The 20856-nt window shown below is 38.4% G+C and overlaps 1 protein-coding gene across 1 annotated transcript in view; it reads right to left on the bottom strand.

Annotated features, from left to right (window-relative positions):
* Window positions 1–20856, bottom strand: part of znf407 (zinc finger protein 407) — a 507704-nt gene that overhangs the window by 269415 nt on the left and 217433 nt on the right. Inside the window, exon 4 of the mRNA XM_072261462.1 lies at window positions 3754–3828. Coding sequence (XP_072117563.1) covers window positions 3754–3828 — 75 coding nt within the window. The remainder of the gene's footprint in view (window positions 1–3753; window positions 3829–20856) is intronic.

Below are 20856 nucleotides of genomic sequence, written 5' to 3'. Positions count from 1 at the left end.
AACAGGAACACAATTACTTGGATGATAGCTTAATATTCCATCCCTCGTCGTTCAAAGACGTTGGATGGAGGAAGTGGTTCAAAGTATATCCCACAGAAGAAGCTGTTAGTATCCACTCAACAGCTACTTGTGACATCACCAGCTGAAATGATTGGACTGAAACTATATTGAAGTATAATAAAAGGAACTTGAGACAATATATCAAAATAAAAACATCCTTCATCAACCAACCTAAAATATTCTATTGCTCAGCAATTAATATTAATTAAAAATAGAAAGAAACTTGCTTTACTACAGCACTTTAATCAAGTACCTCCTGTTCCTATTAAAGTAGCCACCGAGTGTATGTTCATGGACTTAAGCTGCTGTAGCCCATCCACTTCAAGGTTCAAGGTTCAATGTGCTGTGCATTCAGAGATGCTCTCCTATACCCCTCTGTTGCAATGCGGGGTTATCTGAGTTACTGTCTCCTTCCTGTCAGCTTGAACCAGTATAGCAATTCCCCTCTAACCTTGCCCTTTAACAAGATGTTTACACCCACAGAACACCCTCAGAGTTCCTGAGATACTCAACCCACCCTGTCTGACACCAACAATCATTCCATGGTCAAAGTCACTTTGATCACATGTTTTCCTCATTCTGATGTTTGTTATGAACATCAGCTGAACCTTTTGATCAATTCTGCAAGCTTTTATGCACCGAGCTGCTTCTACGTGATTGGCTGGTTAGATATTTGTATTAACGTGAAGGTGTACAGGTGTACCTAATAAACTGCCACTGAGTGTACTTTTAAAAGTGTGGTCTCCACTGTAATGATAAGAATGTGCTACATGCTTTGCACAAAGCAAGTACTTTCAAAGAGAGTTGTGGTAACCAATTGGATTTATTTTCTTAGGTAATCCAAGTTGCTGGGTAGAACTTCTCTGCTCTTCTTCGAAATAGTACCCTTGGATACCAAGCAACATACACAAAATGCTGGAGGAACTCAGCAGGCCAGGCAGCATCTATGGAAAAGGGTACAGTCAACATTTCGGGCCAAGGCCCTTCAGTAGGACTGGAGGAAAAAAAAACCCCTGGATACCAACTTGAGAAGGTAAATAGAATCCCATTCAAAGGGCTGCATCTCAGCATCTCAACTTAAACCAACTTAAGTGTAATGCCCACTGTGTTAACAAATAAAATTATGATGTCAACGACTCTTCACCTAAACAATATGGTTTAATAAATATTAAGAACTGAAATACTTGATTGGTTGAAAACTATTCTTTGAAAGACAAGAAAGGAGGCAAATAAATTTTAAAAACAGATTGCACACACAACAAAAATTATTTATGCTTTCTGAAGCTTTTTCTCCGTATTTTCTACTGTCTAATCCCAGAAACGAACTGAATTCACTTAATTTTATATATTAAAGCTAAGATAAGCATTTAACATCTCACCGAATACCTATTTTAAACAACTATCTAATATTTTAAAAGAATTTTGAAGAAAATTTATCATATAATCAACTACAGTTATAGTAGATAATGTGGCACCTGTGTGAGTCAATAAGCAGATCACTATAAATTTGTTACGCTTGCACTGTACTGCTGCCACAAAACTACTAACAACTTATGTTAGTGAAAATAAATCTGATTCTGATATATGTCAGAAAGCAGGCCCAATGTCACCTCCTGGAGGTTTCTCACCATGGATACAAAGACATCCTAGATTTGTGTCTACTACCAAGAATGCATATTAGAAACTGAGCACATATCAGCCTTGCAACTTACAGATCACAAAAGGCCATGACGCCAGCTTTATCTAATCAAATGGATTGTGTTCTAGCCATAGGCCATCTCTGCAGATTTTCTACAATGTGATGACTCCCATTTGCAGCATGAAAAATTAACTTAGCCATGCAACATACCAAAAAGAACTTTAATTGATTGACCTAATAAATTCAGTTTAATAGAAGTTCTCTTCAAAATGACCATGTGCACAATCACTTAACAGGAGGATCTGAATTAAGAATCGGACTCAGTCGATGTGGAATCTGAACCAGCAATGAAAAAACACGGCCTACCATAAAGAAGCAGTATCACATGCCCTGCTATTTGTTAACATCGAACTCCCTGACTGGAACATGCCTTCTACAAAATTATTGGGATGATTTAGTAAAGAGGATATGTTCAGAGTTGAGAAAACTGTAGGTGCTGGGGCTCTATACAAATATGAAGCATGAATTGCAAGGAATGGGCAGCTCTTAAGCAGGAAGACTGAGCTAGTAGAGATTTAGCATACTTCTAAAGCAGGGGTTCCCAACCCTTTTCAAGCTATGGACCAATACCGTTAAGCAAGGAGTCTATGGACCCCAGGCTGGGAACCCCTGTTCTAAAGGATGCTCGACCAGTGCAAAAATTCTAATCCTTGCCACTGATATCACTGAAAACTTTTTGCATCTCTGTCCTGATACACAGTTATAGAATCACATAAAGACCACAAATGCAGCTTGTAATTCACATGTAACACTACAGAAATAAATAAACATACTGATCTCTTGAATGGGGGGGTCTGTGCAACATAAATGCATGTTAGAAGTAGCTCAAGCATGTCAAATATCTTCTTTTTTTACTTCATCAGAAGGTGATGTTGGTCTCTGCAACTTGAAGACCATTATATTCCAAATATCTGTAAAAACTTCAGTGAACACCAAAACACAACAACTCAACGAAATCAGTCTATAAAAGAAAATACTACTTGCACCTTCTCTTTTGTTGAACTTCTATTTCACTATACATCATCATTCCAGAGTAATATAAATATATTAAGTAAGATTTCCATCAGAAGGGTTTTCTAAAATAGTGACAACCAGCGAAAACTTTTTCACCTTTAAAATTCTCTAGAATATCACACTTGGTAAATCATTAACAATTAATTATATAAATGCAAATGGATAGGCTTCTTAATGAAAAACAGGATTTCATGAGAAATTATTTTAATCTTAATCTATAGCAGAAGAAAATAGAGATTAGCTGTACTTTTAGTTCAAAAGAAAAGTTACAAGTGCAAAGAATAATGAACCACTTGCCTACATTTGAAGCTACATTAACCAAACAGCCAGTTGACAGCTTGCAACTACAGGATAGTTAAATTAAGTGCATATTAGTGCTGTTGGTAGGATTATAAAGGGAATTCTATGTAAGTTACTGGTTATTGTAGCCACAAAGTCTAGCTTGACTGTAAATGTGGTTTACATTTTAAGTTGCATATAATGTCCATGGATGACTACTCTGGGGAAATTTTAATTTAATTTGCCTGTCAGGTATGTGACAGAATTGTGCATGACATGGGCTCTGCAGTCTGCCTTATTTTACTCTCCACTGAAGTCAAGTTACAACTTGACGTAGAATTTAACGCATCTACAAATCTTGGATTTTGAAACAAGCTATGAAGTATCAGTGAGGTCAATGAAAGGTAATGAGGACTGGATGTAAAATATGTGCTATGGGTTTTCCACCCAGTGATCTGGGTTAAAGTGACTCCCTCTATGTTGGAGATCAAACACAAATTAAACTGCTAAAATATCCAAGCCGGGAATTTGGTGCACGATATATAACATCAGCCGACCTGTTATGTTCAGTCAAAATACATAAACAGAGTTGTTGAAATTAAACTAAGTTGCATTCCACTTTGTGAATCATATCAGAATAAAGATCAGAAGTTTCAGCATACAAAGAACATTAGATCAATATTATTGCCCATTTCTCCTACCTTTCTTTTGGTGTTCCAATGCCGTGTTTGCCCAATAAATGGGTGCTGAGATGTTTCTTCATAACAAAAGCCCATCTGAAAGAGAATGACAAAGAACAATTTTGTTAATTTCTTCTTTAGTTCTGATGTTCCAAATTTCATTTAGTGCTTTATTTTGTTTTAAATTGTGTTATTTCCTTTCTTGTTTCAGATCGCTGCAAATCCTCTGGGTTGCTCAATTAGCTTGATGACATTGCTGCTGGATGCCAGGAATCGCTTTAAACTGATGCCCAACATAGAGATTACTAAAACTTTGAGAAGCTGAACTCAAATGAATCATGAGCACTTTTAATCCATTGAACAACTACTACTACTACTACGTTGACTCAGGCCTAGGGGGCCGGCATCAGGCACGATGACGGACTCTCCACTTTTCCCTCTCCCTCATCAGTGTGTTCAGTTCATCCACATTAGCCACAGCTGAACTACGTGTGGGGGGCGGTAGGATCTAAACAGCTCATACGGCAGGGGTGAGGGAAGGGTAGCGCTGGGAAGGGCTAATTGTCTTCCACAGTAAAGACAGTTGCAAAGTACACATTAAGTTCATCTGCCATTTCTCTGTCCCCAATCACTACCTCACCAGCATCATTTTCCAGTGGTCCAATATCAACTCTCACTTCCCTTTTACTCTTTATATAACTGAAAAAAAACTTTTGGTATCCTGCTTTATATTATTGGTTAATTTGCCCTCATACTTCATCTTTTCCCTTCTTTTGGCTTTCTAAGTTGCCTGTTGTTGGATTTTAAAAGCTTTCCAAATGCATCTTCTGCCACTGATCTGTTCCAAAGCACAGTAAGTCACAAATGTTCACAATACTATTCATTTCTAAATTATGCAATAATAAAAATATGCATTTTATAATAAACGACATAATGCAAATTAAACTATAATGCTGGATTTTCTATCAATATATCTTATTTCATCTATTTCTGAAGAAGTATTTTCCATTGATATCTACATGAAAATTTCTGGAAAAATGGGATTTGGCTATACTCATCAATGTCTACTCCAACGATGTGCTTTTGAAATCCTCATCCTTACCAGTTTCTCCCGACCAGACTATTCAAACACACAACACCCACATCTCTCTGATGCTATCCTCCATAAAATTCAGACCATCCATAATATTTTTGCCTATCCTCTATCTTGCAGCTGCCTCCCACACCCAGCACCCAAATATTTTGATTATATATACACGTTATTGATGCAAAAATCCTCCGAATTCTTTAAAAAATTGTCATGGAAATCACAAAGAAAAAAAAACTGCAGTCTGAAATGATAAAAAGAAGAATCTGTAAATGCTTCTCTTTCTTCCAAGAAGATAAATATAGCCAAACTACTGATAATTCATTGATACTATATAAATGAATTGATTGAGAATGCAAAATACAAACGTAATTAAATATTACATTATTTTCTGCAGTGATTTAAAAAACAGAAGAGTAAAAATTCATAAACACGAGAAAGCCTGCAGATGCTGAAAATCTAAAGCAACAGACACAAAACAAAACACTGGTGAATTCAGCAAGTCAGGCAGCACCTATGGGAAAGGGCAAACAGTCGACATTTCAGGCCGAAACCCTTCCTCAGGACTGAGAAGGGAGGGGGAAGATGCCAGAATAAAAAGGCGGGTGTAGGGAAAGAGGCTGGAAGATTATAGGTGAAGCCAGGTGGGTGAAAAAGGTCAAGGGTGGAGAAGAAAGAACCTGATAAGAAAGAAGAGTAGACAATAGGAGAAAGGGAAGGGGACACAGGTGAAGTAATAGGCAGCTGACAAAAAATGAAAGGTTAAAGTGGAGAACAGAGAAGAGGGGAGGGGGTTAAATTTGGTCACCAGAAGGAGAAATCGTTAATCATGCCATTGGGTTGGAGAGTACCCAGATGGAATATAAGGCATTGCTCCTCCACACTGAGGGTGGCCTCCTCTTGCGCCAAGACAGACCCATCAGAACAGGAATGGGAACCAGAATTGAAGTGTTTGGCCACCAAGAAGTCCCGCTTGTGGTGGATGGTGTGGAGGTGCTCGATGATGCAGTCCCCTAATTTACAATGGGTCTCACCAATGTAGAGGAGGCAGCATCAGGAGCAGCGGACACAATAGGTGACCCCAGCAGATTTGTAGGTGAAGTGTTGCCTCACCCCTGGATGGACTGTTTGTTAAAAATTCATCTTCAGTCCATGGAATTATTCAAGAGGTGGTTTGAAACATAGTGCCATTAATCTATTAAACTTCCAGCAATACAGAGAGAGTAAATGAGGTCCTCATTTAACATCTCTTCTCTTACATAATGTTCCACTTTGCTCATGTGAAAGGTCTGAAGGTACCTCTACTGCTACTTGTTGGTGTCAGCTTGTTGCATCACAGGGTGGTGGTTGTCCGTCTTATCCAACGATAACAAGGAAACTGTGCAGGATTGTTTTTAGAGTAAAAAAGCCATTGCACCAGGACACTTCCACTCCCTCAAACTCAGGAGTCCGAGTCCAGTAGTATGAAACAAGCGTCACAACTGGAGTCTTGGTTGCAGTGGATGATCATGACTTCTTCTGTGCCCTGTCATGCACTTCACTCTCCATGGAGAGTTGTGGAGCCTTCTTCCTGGCCATTGGATCTTCCTGTAGACCTCATCCACCCAGCGTGCCAGAGCTGACTTTACATGGTAGGACAGGCATGTTCCCGGATCACACACAGGGTACTTTAGAGATTAACATCCATTGATGAGCTGTTCTGAGGGAGCCAATGATAATCTTACATGATAAACAAGAGATCTTTTGTATTATTCTGACCAGCAGTATTGAGGACATATTCTCATCATACTTTTCCAGTCCCTCCACAGCCTTGCCTCCCAGTTTCTGTAATTTCCTCCAGTCTTATAACTTTTCAAGGCAATGGCATGCTTCCAATCTAGATTTAATTGCTTATTCAATTCTATATTTAATTACTTACTGCTTATGGTCATGCTTTCAGCTGTCAAGGCCCTAAGCTCTAGAAATTCATTCTTGAATCTCTCCATTTCTCTTCCTCCAATATGTAGTTCAAACCTACCCACCCCACTCCTGTGGTGTTGTTGGTCACCTGTGGTTATTGAAACATGTGTAGAAATTTTGTTATATTAAAGATGCTCTTTGGATAAACCATTGTTATACATCTTTATACATTTACCTTAATATTATAACACAGCTGTAAAACAAACTTTATTTTTGCTTCTAATTATGTTAAACCATCTGTCTTTCATGTAATATTATACACACAGTGAGGCTGCAAATGTGAACTCAAAAAGATGACTCGCATATATTAGAAAGAGGCTTGGCTAAAACAAAGATTCTTCAAACTATAAAACAAAGACACTTAAAAAGTAATTCAAAGAAAAACTGGTGTATCTTCTTTTCGATAAAAATGTCATTTATGATCTAATTATTTGCTGGAAAGCAATTTTCTTTGTATTATGCTTTTGTGCAGCAGGTACGTTGGGGTGATGAATGGTGGTGGAGAGAGCTTTCATGTAACATTTAGTGTCTTTATTTAGTTTGGTGTACAACTAAACATGGACACATGTTTGACAATAGTTCATGTAATGTTAAGTTTGAAGCTACTGTGAAGAGCAAACTTTCAAATTCTATACAGATAAGTGTATCCTAGCCAAAGTTTGAACTCCTTTTCAATTTAACTTGCTTGTAATTCCTCGCTATCTATTTCTTCCAAAAGCCACAACACACAATAAAATGCACATAGCTGTACAAGTAAAATATTTCCTCATCATTCCACTCACTTATCCTTTTAGTACCAAAAGTAATTCTCATTGGTCCACATATAGCCTAACATACTTTTCAATATCACCTTCCTTTTCCTGTCTGAGTTGTTTTCTACTATGTCTGATCTTCTGCATTGTTCGATGGTCAACCTTCTCTTATATAGCACTAATCTCAGTTTGACTGAATATATCCCATTAGGATATCAAAGCTTGCGCCAGAAAAGGTAAATACCTCCACCTGGCTATGTAAATACTTCCCATGACAACTGTATCCATTGACAAGCTTTAAATCCTATAGAACGATATGATTTCTGCATCAACTTACAATAAGTGTGCATAGGCCAAGCAGATGAGAACTGCAACAGCACATTACAGGTGGCTGTAAACAAGTCAAGATTTGCTTACTTTTATACCCAACAATCTTTATAATGTTTGTGTTGAATTTGTTGTCATTAGGCCCAAAGCAAGGGGACTAACTGTTGAAGCAGCACTCACAACAAGCTGGAGGAACTCAGCAGGTCAGGCAGCATCCGTGGAAACGATCAGTCAACATTTCCACGGATGCTGCCCAACCTGCTGAGTTCCTCCAGCTTGTCGTGAGTGTTGCTTTGACCCCAGCATCTGCAGAATATTCTGTGTTTAGGACTAACTGTTGATATTGTAACAAATTCAATTGTCTTATAAAATAGACCAGTTTGATCAAATAGCTGGAGCGGTCACTGAGACATTTAACCTCTTGCTTCAGCATTCTGAGGTAACCACCTGTGTTATGCAGGCTTCAATTATGCTAGTGCCCAAGAATAATCTGATGATCTGCCCCAATGACTATCATCCAGTAGCACTTACATCCGCTGTGATAAATTGTTTTGAGAGGTTGGTGATGAAATATATCAACTCCTGTCTGAGAAGCAACTTGAATCCACTTCAGTTTGCCTACTGGCACAAGAGGTCCACAGCAGATGCCATTTCACTGGCTCTTCACTCAATTCTGGGCAGCAAAGATGCATACATCAGGATGCTCTTTATCGACTACAGCTCGGCATTCAATACCATCAAAGCCTTAAAACTAATCAATAAGCTCCAAGACCTTTACCTCAATACTCCCTTGGGCAATTGGATCCTTGATTTCCTCACTTGCAGACTCCAGTCCGTTTGGTTCAGCAACAACATCTCCTCTACAATTTCCATCAGCACCTGTCTACCAAAGGCTAGGTGCTTAGCCCCTTGCTCTACACTTACAACTGCATGGCTAAGCATAGCCCCAATGCTATATTTATGTTTGCTGATGACACCACTGTTGTCAGCATCAAAGGTGGTGACGAATCAGCATATGGAGGAAAACTGAAAAACTGGCTAAGTGCTACCACAACAATAGCCTCTTACTCAAAGTCAGCCAGACTAAGGATATGATTATTGACTACAGTAAGAGGAAGCAGGAAGTCTATTTGCCAATCCTCTTGGTGGGGGGGGGGGGGGGGGAAATCAGAGGTGGAGGGGGTCAGCAACTTTAAATTCTTCAGAGTTATCATTTCAGAGGACCTGTCCTGGGCCCAGCATACAAGTGCAATTGTGAAGAAAGTGTCTCTAATTCCTTAGGAGTATGCAAAGATTCAGCACGGCAACTAAGACTGGCAAACTTCTATAGCTGTGCGGAACATCACAGCCTGGTATGGAAACACCAATGCGCTTGAGCAGAAAACCCTACAAAAAGTAGTGGATATAGCCCAGTCCATTACGGGTAGAGCCCTCTCCACCATTGAGCTCATCTACACATAGCACTGTCATAGGAAAGCAGCAGAGCCACAACAAGAGCCTCAGGATTCACCCCAGCAGGCTTAGGAACAGTCATTACCCCTCAACCATCAGGCTCTTGAACCAAAGGGGATAACTTCATTCAGCTACACTTCCCCCATCACTGAACTGTTCCCACAACCTAAGGACTTACTTTCAAGGACACTTCATCTCATGTTCTGGCTATTTACTGCTAATTTATTTATTATCGTTATCATTTTTTTCTTCTTTCTTATTCTAATTGCATAGTTTGTTGTCTTTTGCACACTGGTTGCCCGCTCTGTTGGTGCAGTCTTTCATTGTTTCTATATGGTTATTGGATTTATTGACTATGCAGGCAAAAAATGAATCTCAGGGTTGCATATGGTGATAAACATGTACTTTGATAATAAACTTACTTTGAACTTTGTACAATATCAGCAACCTTAAAGGATTTGGAGTTCTGCTCTATTCAGCACAGAAGGTAATGCATCACCGTCTAAATTCTTCCTATTCAATGGTTTGATCATCATATCCGTCTTTTTGTTTTTATGTTAATAAGTCTATCTATGTTGATATTTTCTCAATAGTTAATTTAATTTTGGCATTTAATGACATCAGGTCATCAATCTAGACAATAAAACAAATACAAGTAATTGCATACTGCTAAAGAAAGTCTTGCCTAATGTTGTGATAAAATGCTGAATATATTTACAAACTCTAATGCACAGTTCAACAAGAACAGTGCTATTTCATCAATGATCATTTGCAGCTGAGTACTTTTGAAGTGCTTGTTGCTTTGACTGGGACACTTTTTCATAAAAAGTTGTTTAAAAAGAAACATTTTACTCAAATTGTCAAAAATTCTTACCGACCTGACCCTTTGCACTCAGGTCATTCAGACAATTTGAGAATCAGGAATACCAAGCGTTGGATGGAAACAACTGAGCTCCAGTTGCTACTATTGTAGGAAGACACTGTATAAAGCAATCTGGCAGGCATTTGCATTACTCTAAGATATTAATTTTTTTTATTTATTTATTTCGTGGCATAACATGGAATAGGTCCTTCCAGCCCTTCAAGCCATGCTAACAATGACCTAATCATGGGACAATTTACAATGACCAATTAACCTACTAGTTCATCTTTGGACTGTGGGAGGAAACCAGAGCGCTCAGGGGAAACCCATGCATTTCATGGGAAGGACAGTCAGACTCCCTACAGATGGCGCTGGAACTGAACTCCGAATACCCCAAACTGCAATAGTGTCAGGATATACATGGTAAATAGTAGGGCATTGAAGAATGCTGTTGAACAGAGGGATCTAGGAATAATGATGCATAGTTCCCTGAAGGTGGAATCTCATGTGGATAGGGTGGTGAAGAAAGCTTTTGGTATGCTGGCCTTTATTAATCAGAGCATTGAGTATAGGAGTTGGGATGTAATGTTGAAATTGTATAGGGTATTGGTAAGGCCAAATTTGGAGTATTGTGTACAGTTCTGGTCACCGAATTATAGGAAAGATGTCAATAAAATTGAGAGGGTACAGAGGAGGTTTACTAAAATGTTGCCTGGGTTTCATCTCCTAAGTTACAGAGAAAGGTTGAACAAGTTAGGTCTTTATTCTTTGGAGCGTAGAAGGTTGAGAGGGGACTTGATAGAGGTGTTTAAAATTATGAGGGGGATTGATAGAGTTGATGCAGATAGGCTTTTTCCGTTGAGAGTGGGGGAGATTCAAACAAGAGGACACGTGTTGAGAGTTAAAGGGCAAAAGTTTAGGGGTAACATGAGGGGGAACTTTTTTACTCAGAGAGTGGTGGCTGTGTGGAACGAGCTTCCAGCAGAAGTGGTTGAGGCAGGTTCGATGTTGTCATTTAAAGTTAAATTGGATAGATATATGGACAGGAAGGGAATGGAGGGTTATGGGCTGAGTGCAGGTTGGTGGGACTAGGTGAGAGTAGGAGTTTGGCACGGACTAGAAGGGCTGAGATGGCCTGTTTCTGTGCTGTTATGGTTATATGGTTAAATGCTGTGCTACCATGGCACACCACATCACCCAGAATCAGGGAGCAGGGCCAAGAAACCAACAATACAGTGTTTCATAGCTTTAGCTTCTGAAGACAAAAGCAGAAACTCTCTTTTAAGAGGTTTGAGAGCATGATTTGGCCTATTTTGTCCCATTTTGATCAAACTTGCTACCTATCCAAGAATATGGATAACATAGCTGGTCTTAGAATACACCTGATCAAATGATCATCTCAGTACACTCAAATATGTCTTAACATTTGTCCCTTGCAGCTTATCACTTCTATATTTATTCTGAAACTATCGCTTTCCGACAAATCAAGGCTATGAGGTGATGGTAAATTTTTGGAACATTTTAATGAATTATGCCCTTAATTCCACTTACTCTTCTGAAGCATAGATCTTCTGTGGAATATGATAAATAACCTGAGGTACACAGGTAAAATCTTACCAACTTCCAAGAAATAGATGAGATAATCACTGAGAAAGTAAAGGACTGAACATGGTCTTGATTATCCCACACAGTTTAGCAAATGTTTCAATAATAATCTTGTATAATGTTACAGGCCATTCAACTGCAGTAAAGTGGAATTTCAAGGACATCATTCCAGCCACCTAAACAGGATCGCAGTAATAATACTAAACATATTTTGGAAAATGGTGAAGTATCTAAAAAGAAAATCAAGATGAGAAACTAGTTAATATACTGAAGTGCAAAAAATGAAAGTGATTAGACTAATAAATAAAAAGAGTAATGTAACATAGAGAGATGAGAAATAAAGATCATTCAGTTAAAACAAAAATGGAGTACAGGGTGTGATGATGGTGCTGGACAAAATCAGGCAGGAGGAGTCCCAACAGAGTTAGACTGATACCTTGTTCCTTTGCTATAATCTGTAGGAAGAACAATTAAATGAAAATTAAGAAGTTGAGTGCATAAAACTCCATTCCAAGTCACCTTGAGATTCAGTTTCCTAAGTCACAGGTACATCATATTTTTTAGCGATGGAATAAATTAAGCTAAGCGCGTTACATTTTGTTCAATCATTTATAATACATCATGTAGTAAACGGGGATGTCTCTCTTCATATTCTTCTTACCATTCTTTATGCTAAGGAGAAAGGACATGATGTAATTAGGAATACGTTGTGGGACAATGATACCTGAATGGGCTCAAGTTGCAATACATACCTCAAGGGGGCTCAAAGTAGCTTATCAATCTTACTCATTCTTTATGGTGTGTTAATATTTTTAGAAAAATAGCATGCTTCTGGATAGCAAACATCTGTGACTATATACTGCAGTGCAAACTGCTAGGATATGATCAACATGGCACATTGAAATGATACAGAAATAGCAGAAGAATCTAAATGCAGCGAATGGATGATTGAACTCCACTTCCAAAATTTGGTTCTCCTGACAACAAATGCATGGTTTACTATATCGTGTGCTTTGTGCATGTGCTTTAGACAAACTCCTACCTCTCTTTTACTGGAAGTAACTGACTACATATACATGCTGTATTGCATTTAAAACATTTTGACACATTCTGAATGATAGAAATAAAAGTAATTCCGACAAAGCTGAGAAATGAAGAGTTTTATAATCAAATAGCAACAGAACCCTTAAAGCGTTATAGAAAATAGCCATTGTGATTTTATCAGTTTAAAATAGGACTTTGAGGAATCTTTCAGCAGAATTTTTCAAGCCACTATCTGGATTTGAAAAAGCTTCAGCCTTTGAGGTATTGAGTTCAAGAGACAGGAAACTAGATTGCAACTTTATAAAACTCTGGATATACCGCATCAGTATTACAATCAATTCTGGTTGTACCATTTATAGGAAGGATGTGAAGGCTGCTGAAGGGATACAGATGAGGTTTACCAGGATGCTGCCTGGAAAGCAGATGCAACAAAGAGTGGTTGTACAAACTTGGGTTGTTTTCTCTAGAGTTACAATAGCTGAGGGCTGACCCGATAGAAGTTTGTAAAATTATGAAAGGCATAGACAGAGTTGACAGCCACCATCTTACCCCACAGTCAAATACTTGAGAGCATGCATTTAAGGTGAAAGAAGGCAAATTCAAAAGAGCTGTGCATAGCAAGTTATTTTTTTACACACAGATGTGATACTGGAGGCAAGCATGATAGAGGCATTTCACATGAATATGTAGAGAATGGATGGATATGGACCTTGTGTAGGCAGACTGATTATTTTAGTTGTGCAATTGGTTACTAGTTTAATTATGTTGGCACAACATCATGCACCAATGGGTCTTCTGTTCTATGCTTTATAAACTATACATTTTTTTACATAAGATCACCAACCTGAAAAGCTGATTCTAGCTTTCTCTGTCCACAGATGCTGCCTAGCCCTCTAAGTATTTGCAGTATTTGCATTTTTATTTCAGACTACTGGCATCCATTGCTTTTGCTTTGTTGCAAGTTAGCAGTCACTTGCAATTTCTAGATCTTGAGCAAAACAAAATGCAGACTACATTATCAAATAAAAAAATTGCAGATATCCCATGTATACTGTAAACTACTGACAAAGATGAAGAAAGCTGCTCATATTTTTCAAAGAATGAAATTGTCAGATCTGCTGTTGACAATTTAGCAAACCTCATCAATTCTGTGATGGCTCTGAGAAATTTACTGTGAAATCTGTTGTCCCTGGAAGCATTTTATGATCCTTAACAGCTGCAGGAAGCCACTCAAAGCAACCTATATGCAAATGATAATCTCACACCACACACAAAAAAATGAACCACATGAAACAAATTATTCTTTATGTAAATAATGTGTCGCAATTAGATACCTGATTTTTCCCCTCCTTCAGGGAAGCGGAAGTTTTGCATTTCATTAAAGATTGCTTCTAAGAATCCCAAATGTAAAACCCCAATTTAACAACAGACTTTGGCTGTTGCAATTTAAAAGTACTTACCAAGGTTTTCAAATCTACTAAGCTAAAGATATTAACATAAAAGAAAAACATACATCATAATTGTTGATGGGTGTTAAATATTAACGTGAAATTGTGAAAGCAGTTGGCAAAATTGTTACAGAAGTCTCCCTTAGTGTCTCTTTCAGTTAACAGATTCTGAACATCTATTAATTAATTATCAGTGGCTGTTTTATAACATCTGTATATAGTCACCTCTAGCAGGTGCCTCCCAGCTCTGCAGCTGTGCACGTCAGTCAGAGAAGGAGCATGTTTGAAGTAATAGTTTGCTTACTCTAAAAATGACACAAATCAGCAGCATCAACCATTTTCCCTTTTACAAAGGAAGGCTGAAACCTTTTCAGAATAGAAAGTAGACATTTTGGCATGACTACTACAACAGCAATTTGCATTGATATACCATTGTAAAATATCCCAAGACACTGCAGTGCTCTCAGCCAGCATCTGACTTCGAGCTACATTAGGAACTATTAGGATCAAGATGTTCCTTTAACTAAGCAACTGTGCTCAAAGGAGCTTTTTGAAAACGGACAGAGGCAAGCATTCAAGCCATTTCCTGAGCTTAGAACCCGGGTAGGTGAAAGCACATCCATCAATGGTCAAACAAAAAATCTGGCAGAGCACTGGTAGCCACTATTGTTGGAGCTCAGAATTCAGAGGTTTGTTGGACTGGATGAGGATATGGAGCTGGAGAGACAGAGGACAAAGAATCGAGTTAGTTCAATGATGATGCCGATCGGACGAGACGTGATTAGGTTATGGCCAGCAGAGTTTTAGTTGAGTTGGATTATCACAGGAAGCCAGCCATGGGAACATTGATGAGTTTTCAAGCAACAAAAGTGTGAACAAGTGTTTCAACCACTGAAGGACTGAGAAGGAATGGAAGTGATAATTTTACATAGCTTCAAATATTTAGAAATATTAAGAGACAAAAGAAGTAATTAAAACAGTCTGGTTCAAGTACAATATCAAGGGTGTGAGCTGCCTCTCTTAGTCCGAGACAATGGTCAGGTCAGTGTCAGTGAGGTACTCCTTTTTGAAGGCACTGCATAATTATGCAACAAACATAAAAAGTAAAGTGACACTTCAGGAACACTCATTTTCAGATAGCTGGTAATAAGCGTCGGCAAGAGTCCATTTCAAACCAACCTACAGGGTGAAACTAACTTGAATTGGAAAACCTGAGTTATTTTGAAAAACCAGCTTTAATCATGTGAACCTGAATACAGAATCATTACATCCATAGAAATCCTACATCAGATCCAAGCACCAAAAGCTTGAGACCAGAACTGACATAGGTCAATCCATGAATGAATGAATCAGAGCTTCTGATGAAGATTGCAAGTTGCTTGTCCAATAATGTCCTGAAAAAAAAATACACTACTCTCCACATGGTATGTGCAATAGAATGTTGAAATCAAAGGTTTAGAAATTACTGTTTGGAAAACCAAAACTATCAGTGATGAGAAGCATCCTGTCTCTATTAATTTACTTGTGGCAATAGGCCTAATTTCAACCCTTGTTGTCTATTTATGGCAGGTAAAGGAATATTGATTGTGGTCGGTTATACCAGGCCTTTGTGCTATTCCAAGGTGTTAACTTCCAAGTAAGTCATTGAAATCAAACTGTTAAATAATACCTTTAACAGATGGCTGTACAGTGTATAAACATCCAGTCTTTACAAGCACTGCAGATTAACTGGCACATATCACCAGTTTGTGAACAAAAGCTACCCCTAAAGCCGAAGAGAAGGAACAGGATCAGCTGTTGTGCTTTGGAGGTAGCTGGAATTTTTTAAAATGTAGATTCACCTGGGGACAACAGTAAATGAGTCAAAAGATACAGCAAGATAAGTAACTCCAAAAGTAACTTCAACATAAATGACTAAATTAATGGCATCTTTAAGACAGGCAGAAGTTACAGCATGTACTGTCTATGTACTTATTTTCCAACAAACAAATTATTTGTAGATTTCCCTTCTGAAGCCTTTGCTTTCAGAGAATGAAGAGAAATGTAACTACAGCGTGATGCAAGAGTAACCAACTCTTAACTATCTGGTACAGTAAATAATAGTTGAATGCCTATTGATTCATGGATCGTTTTATCATGATGAAAGATTTCACAAAGCAGTAAACTCTGGATCAAAAGGAACTGAGTGGATAACTTGTGACATTAAATATGAAGAGAGTATGTTATATAAAACTCATGTTCTTCATTCATGACATCATCTATTTCAGTGCTGCCTTCTCAGAACCAGTCACTGACTCCTTAATTATTACCTTGTTTTGGCTTACTCTAATTTCTCACACTTGTTCATCCACTATCTGTTGCAAATTGATTCTTTGTTCTTGGTACCCAGCTTTGTCATGTGCTCATGATATCTCTCTAAAAAGTCAATAAGGCTTTCTACCTAAAATCACCAAGTTCTGGGCCCTAAACTCTTACTGGTTGAAAGAAAATTATTTGTCAACTCCTCTCTTACTCTTCCAACAATGGCCCTTCGTTATTTCTCTCTGATAAGAGAAATAGGTCATTCCCATCCATTTGCTCTACACTTCTGTAGATTTGTTTAAAATGCTGTATAGAATTCTTTCTCAGTTTTCTCTGTTCCAGAGAAAAAGAACAGCCTAACCTCTTTTTCTCTGGCTCCTCTCAATTTTCCTCATAATTTCTTTGCTGTATCAAAATCCTTCCCTTATATCTGCCTTCAGCATTACTCTCAGAACTTGTTGATTTTTTCCTTATCCAATTAAACTTGGTGTTCACTGCTTTGCTTCCCTTCATGCGAAGCACTTAGACATTTGCTGGCACAAGGGAATCATTATTGAAATGAATGTTTACTGCTGAACATTTAATGGATTAGCATGACATTCCTATCTCTGGTGCTGTAGCAGACGTGTTGGCTCATTTAAAATAAATAGGATAATGCCTGTATTAAACCAGCAGACAAATATCACTCAAATATGATAAGCATTCATCTGCCCACATCAACTAAAGTAACTTCTAGGCTGAGAGATGAATTGTGGAAAAGAACCAACTATCTTGAAACAGAATCAAGGAAGGAATATTAACATATTGCTATAATACACATACTTCAACATTAGATTTCTGTCTAACTCAGTGGGACATATTCCATTCTGAACAATGTCATGCCTACTGTAAAATAATTAGCCATCCGTTTCCATTCTCCATCCAGCTACCCATCACACTAGATTCCCCACCGACTTTCCCCACTATTTATCCCTTCCACACCTATTTGATTCCATCCTCCACCTTTCCTTCCCTTCTCAGCAGTTTCAAATACCTTCAGCCCTACGTTGCCTCCACCTAACACTTCCAGTCTCTCCTCCATCTGCCTATCACCCCTCCTCACCTAGATCCATCAATCATCTGCCAATTCCTGCCCCACCCAGTCTCCTCACCTCTTTAATATGAGCTATCTCCCCTCTTTCTATCAGTCCAAATGAAGGATCTCAATCGAAAATGTCCATTTCCCTCCAAAGATGTTGCTTGACCCAGAGAGTTCCTCCAGCATTTTGTTGTTGCTTTGTATATCTCATATGTCTCCTGGTGTTTAAATACAGTCTACTCTGAAATCGTGATATTATGCACAAGATCTGAGAATTCTCAATCTCACGACCCTCCTAACACATTAAATCCTGCACACACAAGATGAATGTCCATCCCAGCACTGGATCTTCGGTATCACACAGTACAATACACTATCAACACCAAGAAAGACTTAACTGACTTGGATGACAAGAGATGCTGAGAGAACCTTATTAATTCAATTCCATTAGGAAAAGAGACACAATGGAAAAACTTCAATATCAAACAAAATAGAAGATAAAACATCAGCACCAAAACCACCAGTAAGGCCATCTGATTAGAAATGTCTTCAAGGAAGAAAATAACTGTCAGACTTCTGTTCCATTTTTAATATACATTTAGCAATTCACATTTTAGTAGCATATTTAATATAAAACAGTCTAAGTGCTTTACAGTGGTGTTATCTAACAAAAAATTGACACCATTAGGAGAAATGACCAATGCTTTGAGAACAAAAAATAGAGACACAGAAAATGCAAATGGAAATTTAAAAAAGAACAAACTGCTGAAGGAACACAGTAGGTGAAGAAACACCTGTGGAGTTAAAGGTATTGTTGCCTCTTGATGTAGGGTCTCAACCCAAAATGCCAACAATCTCTTCCACAGATGCTACTTGACCCACAGCACAGGGGATAATAGAATAGAGATGCAATAGAATAAATGCAAAAGAATTGAGATAAATGTCTAATACCAGAGGGCATGGCATTTAAGGCAAGAGAGAAGAAAGTCCAAAGGAGATATGCAGCACAAGCTTTTTTGTTTTACACAGAGTGGAGGGTGCCTGGAATATCCTGCTGAGCAGGTGGTGGAGGCAGGGACAATGGAGAACTTTAAAAAGCACTTAGGTACGCACATGGCTATGCAGAGAATAGAGGGGATATGGACCATGTGCAGGCAAAAGGCATTAGTTTAATTATGTGTCATTAGCTTAATTAGTTCCATACAACATGGTGGACTTAAGGGCCTGTTCTTGTGCTGTACTGTTCTATGTTTAGGGAAGGAAAATGTAGAGAAGAAAAATACTGAAATGAAAGCACACACAATCATATGAACTAATTCCAATGCCATGTACTGGTTATTACGCTTGGCACCACTAACATGCAAGACCACTGAGGATATTTGTCTATAGATTCTCTTTCCACTATTCTTGATTTCTAAGCATACATTACCTACTGAGTTAATCTCAAGTAGTCTGTGGCTGAATTATCACTGCTAACTTTGGCTGCAAATGTAGCCTGGATTCTAGGTAGGTGTAGCTGCTCTTAAACTCCTGGGTCACTTAGAGGTTCACAAATTGACCCAGATCACAAGCAGCATTTATCTAAAGGAAATTAGATATTTGCTAGAAGTAGTACAGTGAAGGTTAACCTGTCTGCTTCCTAAAATAGCCTGTTTGTTGTAACACAAGATTTAGTGGATTAGACTGTTATTCCTCAGTGTTTAGAAAAAATAAGAGGTGACCACATTGAAGCACAGAAAACTCTTAGCAAGCTGGTTTAAGATATAGGGAGGATGATTTCCCCAGCTGAAAATCTAGAATCAGAGATCACAATTTTATAGTAAGAGCTCAGCAATGTGGTACAGAAATGTGAAATATCTTCACTCAAAGCATGGCAAATATTTTGAATTTTCTTCCCTAGAAAGTCACAGAGGTTCATTCCTTCATTGCTTTTAAAACATCATATAGTGTCTAAATATTGGAGATATCAAAAAATATGAAGATATGAAGTAGAAGATCAGAAATGTTCTTGCAGGATGGTGGAGTAGGTTGTAGAGGGTGAGCAGATTCCTGCTGCTCCTGCTTATTATGTCCTTACAGAAATGGTAAGACATCCAAGTTCTGCTTGTCATCTTTTTCTTACGAAAGGACTATGTACAGTGGCATGCAAAAGTTTGGGCACCCCTGGTCAAAATTTCTGTTACTGTAAATAGTTAAGTGAGTAGAAGATGAACAAATTCCCAAAAGTCATAAAGCTAAAGACAAAACATTCTTTTCAACATTTTAAGCAAGTGTATTATTCTTGTTTTGTACAACTTTAGAGTGAAAAAAAAGAAAAGGAGCACCATGCAAAAGTTTGGGCACCCCAAGAGATTTGAGCTCTCAGATAACTTCTACCAAGGTCTCAGACCTTAAATAGCGTGTAAGGGCTATTGCTTGTTCACAATCATCACTAGGAAAGGCCAGGAGATGCAAATTTCAAAGCTTTATAAATACCCTGACTCCTCAAAACTTGTCCCAACAATCAGCAGCCATGGGCTCCTCTAAGCAGCTGTCTAGCACTCAGAAAATTAAAATAAACAATACCCACAAAGCAGGAGAAGGCTATAAGAAGATAGCAAAGCATTTTCAGGTAGCCGTTTCTTCAGTTTGTAATGTAATTAAGAAATGGTAGATAACAGGAACGGTGGAGGTCAAGTTGAGGTCTGGAAGACCAAGAAAACTTTCCGAGAGAACGGCTCGTAAGATTGCTGGAAAGGCAAATCAAAACCCCTGTTTGACTGCAAAAGACCTTCAGGAAGATTTAGCAGACTCTGGAGTGGTGGTGCACTGTTCTACTGTGCAGTGACACCTGCACAAATATGACCTTCATGGAAGAGCCATCAGAAGAAAACCTTTCCTGCATCCTCACCACAAAATTCAGCCTCAGAAGTTTGCAAAGGAACATCTAAACAAGCCTGATGCATTTTGGAAACAAGTCTGTGGACTGAGGAAGTTAAAATAGAACTTTTTGGCCACAATAAGCAAAGGTATGTTTGGAGAAAAAAGGGTGCAGAATTTCATGAAAAGAACTCCTCTCCAACTGTTAAGCATGGGGGTGGATCGATCGATCATGCTTTGGGCTTGTGTTGCAGCCAGTGGCACGGGGAACATTTCACTGCTAGAGGGAAGAATGAATTCAATTAAATACCAGCAAATTCTGGAAGCAAACATCACACCAGCTGTAAAAA

This window comes from Mobula birostris, chromosome 1, assembly GCF_030028105.1.
Source record: "Mobula birostris isolate sMobBir1 chromosome 1, sMobBir1.hap1, whole genome shotgun sequence".
NCBI classification, from domain to species: domain Eukaryota; kingdom Metazoa; phylum Chordata; class Chondrichthyes; order Myliobatiformes; family Myliobatidae; genus Mobula; species Mobula birostris.
This window is presented reverse-complemented; position numbering and strand designations above follow the sequence as displayed.